This window comes from Crocuta crocuta, unplaced genomic scaffold, assembly GCF_008692635.1.
Source record: "Crocuta crocuta isolate KB4526 unplaced genomic scaffold, BGI_CrCroc_1.0 scaffold24, whole genome shotgun sequence".
Lineage (NCBI taxonomy): Eukaryota > Metazoa > Chordata > Mammalia > Carnivora > Hyaenidae > Crocuta > Crocuta crocuta.
Genome location: NW_027530974.1, coordinates 14,448,733 through 14,451,532, shown reverse-complemented (window position 1 = coordinate 14,451,532; position 2,800 = coordinate 14,448,733). Strand labels below are relative to the sequence as shown.

Here is a 2,800-nt window from a genome sequence, read left to right as displayed (position 1 = left end):
CCCGGTGCCCCACACGTTCGTCACCACCGCCCTCCCCAAGAATGAGAACTTCAGCCCCGAGGCGCTGGGCACGCAGGCCGCCTACCCTGCCATGGTGCAGGCGCAGATCCACCTGCCCGTGGTGCAGTCGGTGGCCTCCCCCGCCGCCGCGCCCTCCGCGCTGCCCCCCTACTTCATGAAAGGCTCCATCATCCAGCTGGCCAACGGGGAGCTGAAGAAGGTGGAGGACCTGAAGACCGAAGACTTCATCCAGAGTGCGGAGATCAGCAGCGACCTCAAGATCGACTCGAGCACCGTGGAGAGGATCGAGGACAGCCCCCACCCGGGCGTGGCCGTCATTCAGTTCGCCGTCGGGGAGCACCGGGCACAGGTAACGCTCACCCCTCCCCTGCCCAAGGTAGGGGCACCCGTTGTCCTGTGAGGGCCTTCTGAGAGGCAGACCCTCGCGCTGGGCGGGGGGAGATTTGAGGGTTCTCATTCCACCCACCCTCCGCAGGGCCATTATCTTTCCCAGGGGGTTCACGAGGGACTGAGGTCCCGATGCCCCCAAGCATCCGCTGTGGGTGATGAATTCGCTTCTGTGCTCCTAGAGAAGGGGGGGGAGCCTCCTAAAGGTGCCATCCTCCGAAGAGTAAAACAATCACCACTCCACGTGTTTTGTCTGGTTTTGTTTTTATTCTGTAGTTGACATGAGGAACCCTGATTGAGAAGCGCTTCAGGGCTCTAGGCCCTTCTAGGGGTCACTGCGCCCTTCTTATCTGCCAGGAAAAGGCGGTGCTGGTCTGGGCGGGGACGTTCGATGGTCCGAGTCACCATGTCCCGGTCCCACATCCCGTGTTTTGAAATGTAGGTGCTGTTACTATTACTTAGGCGTGGCGAGGCCGATACCGCTGCCGCCGTTGAAACGGTAGCCTGTTACACTGGGATCCCAAGAAGACGGGTGACACCATGCAGGGCCACAAGGGGAAGCACCAGCGTCAGTCAGGGGGCAGGGGGACAGGGAGGGAACATGGATAAGAGCCTCGATTGTGGGAAGGAAGGAATGACACGGGGGGGGCGCAGGCTTAGGATTGGCTGGTGTGGATAATTTCAGGGAACTCTGGGGCACAGCTGTCCCTGGGGGCCTGCTGCCCGGGCCTGGGGTGACGAGGGTGGGTGGATAGGGGCCCCGGGAGAAGAGCGCAGCAGAGGAGGTGGTTGGGGGTGTGGGTGTGAAGATCTCTACCCGGCAAGGAGTTAGCCAGCCCTGGAGGGGCATCCCCAGTAGAGACCACAGGGCTCCGAGATATAAGCATTAAGAATGTGGGACATAAAAGGCCGGGTTAACACAGTCCAAGAATCCCAGGTGATCTCCTGGGCTCCTATTAAATAAGAACCGCCAGCGGTAAAATGCTATTACAGTGAGGAAGTATTATGGACTCTCTTAGTTTCTGTGGGCTCCTTCAGTGCTTTCTTTACAGTCTATTAAATCACTTGAACACCTTTATTCCGTGGCCCTTTGATATAAAGCAGCACCTTCGCTGTCTAAGTAGCTTAGAGTCCACCAGGTGTGGCCCCCAGGCTGGGAGTTTGCTCGGCCTGTTGAGCCCAGATCTCCTGGAAACGTTTCCATTGAGGACTTTGAAGAACCCCAAAGGTGACGGCACCTCCCTCAGGTTTGAGTTGCAAATGGTCATGGGCATAGCTGATATTTGGGGCATTCCAAAAAAACAAAAAGACAAACTAGTTAATGGTTTAAATTGTTTGGGGCAGACTTTTAGGTTTTCGGAGAAGGTGGAATTTTCCAGTGTTTTCCAGAAGTGCATGTGAGTGACCAGATATCAGGTCTTGCACAATGTCAGGGGGCCTGCATTGCCAAGAGCTTTTAGCCCCCAAAGGTTTCTTTTTTATGGTTACAGCATCACTACAGGCTTACTGTCTTCAGTTCAGGTCCAAGAAAGATGTGTCCAAGTTCAGATTTAAAAAAAGAGAGAGAGAAAAGCAGATTTTTTTTTAAGTGGCATCGTTATTTTGAACTCCCTGCCCGTCTGGGGTTGCCGCTCACTCCCAGCTGCCTGTGTCGTGTGGGAGGTGGGCACCAGAAGGAAAAAAGGAGTTGTCTTTGGCAGAATTCTCTCGTAACAGACTCCAGGTGAAGCCTGGAAATAAACAGGAATGCAAGGGAATGTGTTTTATTTTTCGGTTTTATTTATTTTTGAAAGAGAGAGAAACAGAGCACAAGCAGGGGAGGGGCAGAGACGGCGGGAGACACAGAATCCGAAACAGGATCCAGGCGCTGAGCCGTCAGCACAGAGCCCGATGCGGGGCTCGAAGCCACGAACCGTGAGATCATGACCTGAGCCGAAGTCGGACGCTTAACCGACTGAGCGGCCCAGGCGCCCTGAATGTGCTTTTTCATGGCACCTGTCATCCTGAAAGCGTTACTGCGAATGGGGAGCAGCACAGGGAGCGGCGTTACTTGGGAATCCTGCCTGGTTCCTTACCTGCACCCCGTTCACCCTGAGAACACAGAACAGCCCCGGCTACGGCCGCGAGGCCCCGGCAGCCTCCTGGCCAAGAGCTTCCCAGGCCTCTTGAGCTTTCGAATCGACATGGCAGTTCTGGACAAGGAAGCATCTCCGAGGCTTTTCCCTGCCCGAATCATTGCACGCGGACGCTTGAATGATAGAGTAATCAATCGGCTTCTCCGGGAGTCTCATTTCCTCCCTGCAGCCAGATCGCAGGTCCCTTTGCCTGCATACGACCATACGACCAAGGTGCAAATAAGGAGGTGGGGTATTTGTCAGGGCCCGTGTGCACG

At 55.6% G+C, this 2,800-nt stretch overlaps 1 protein-coding gene across 1 annotated transcript in view; it reads left to right on the top strand.

Moving 5' to 3' along the window:
- Positions 1-2,800, top strand: part of ATXN1 (ataxin 1) — a 19,541-nt gene that overhangs the window by 1,030 nt on the left and 15,711 nt on the right. Inside the window, exon 2 of the mRNA XM_077769985.1 lies at positions 1-370. This exon is cut by the window's left edge and continues 388 nt beyond it. Coding sequence (XP_077626111.1) covers positions 1-370 — 370 coding nt within the window. The remainder of the gene's footprint in view (positions 371-2,800) is intronic.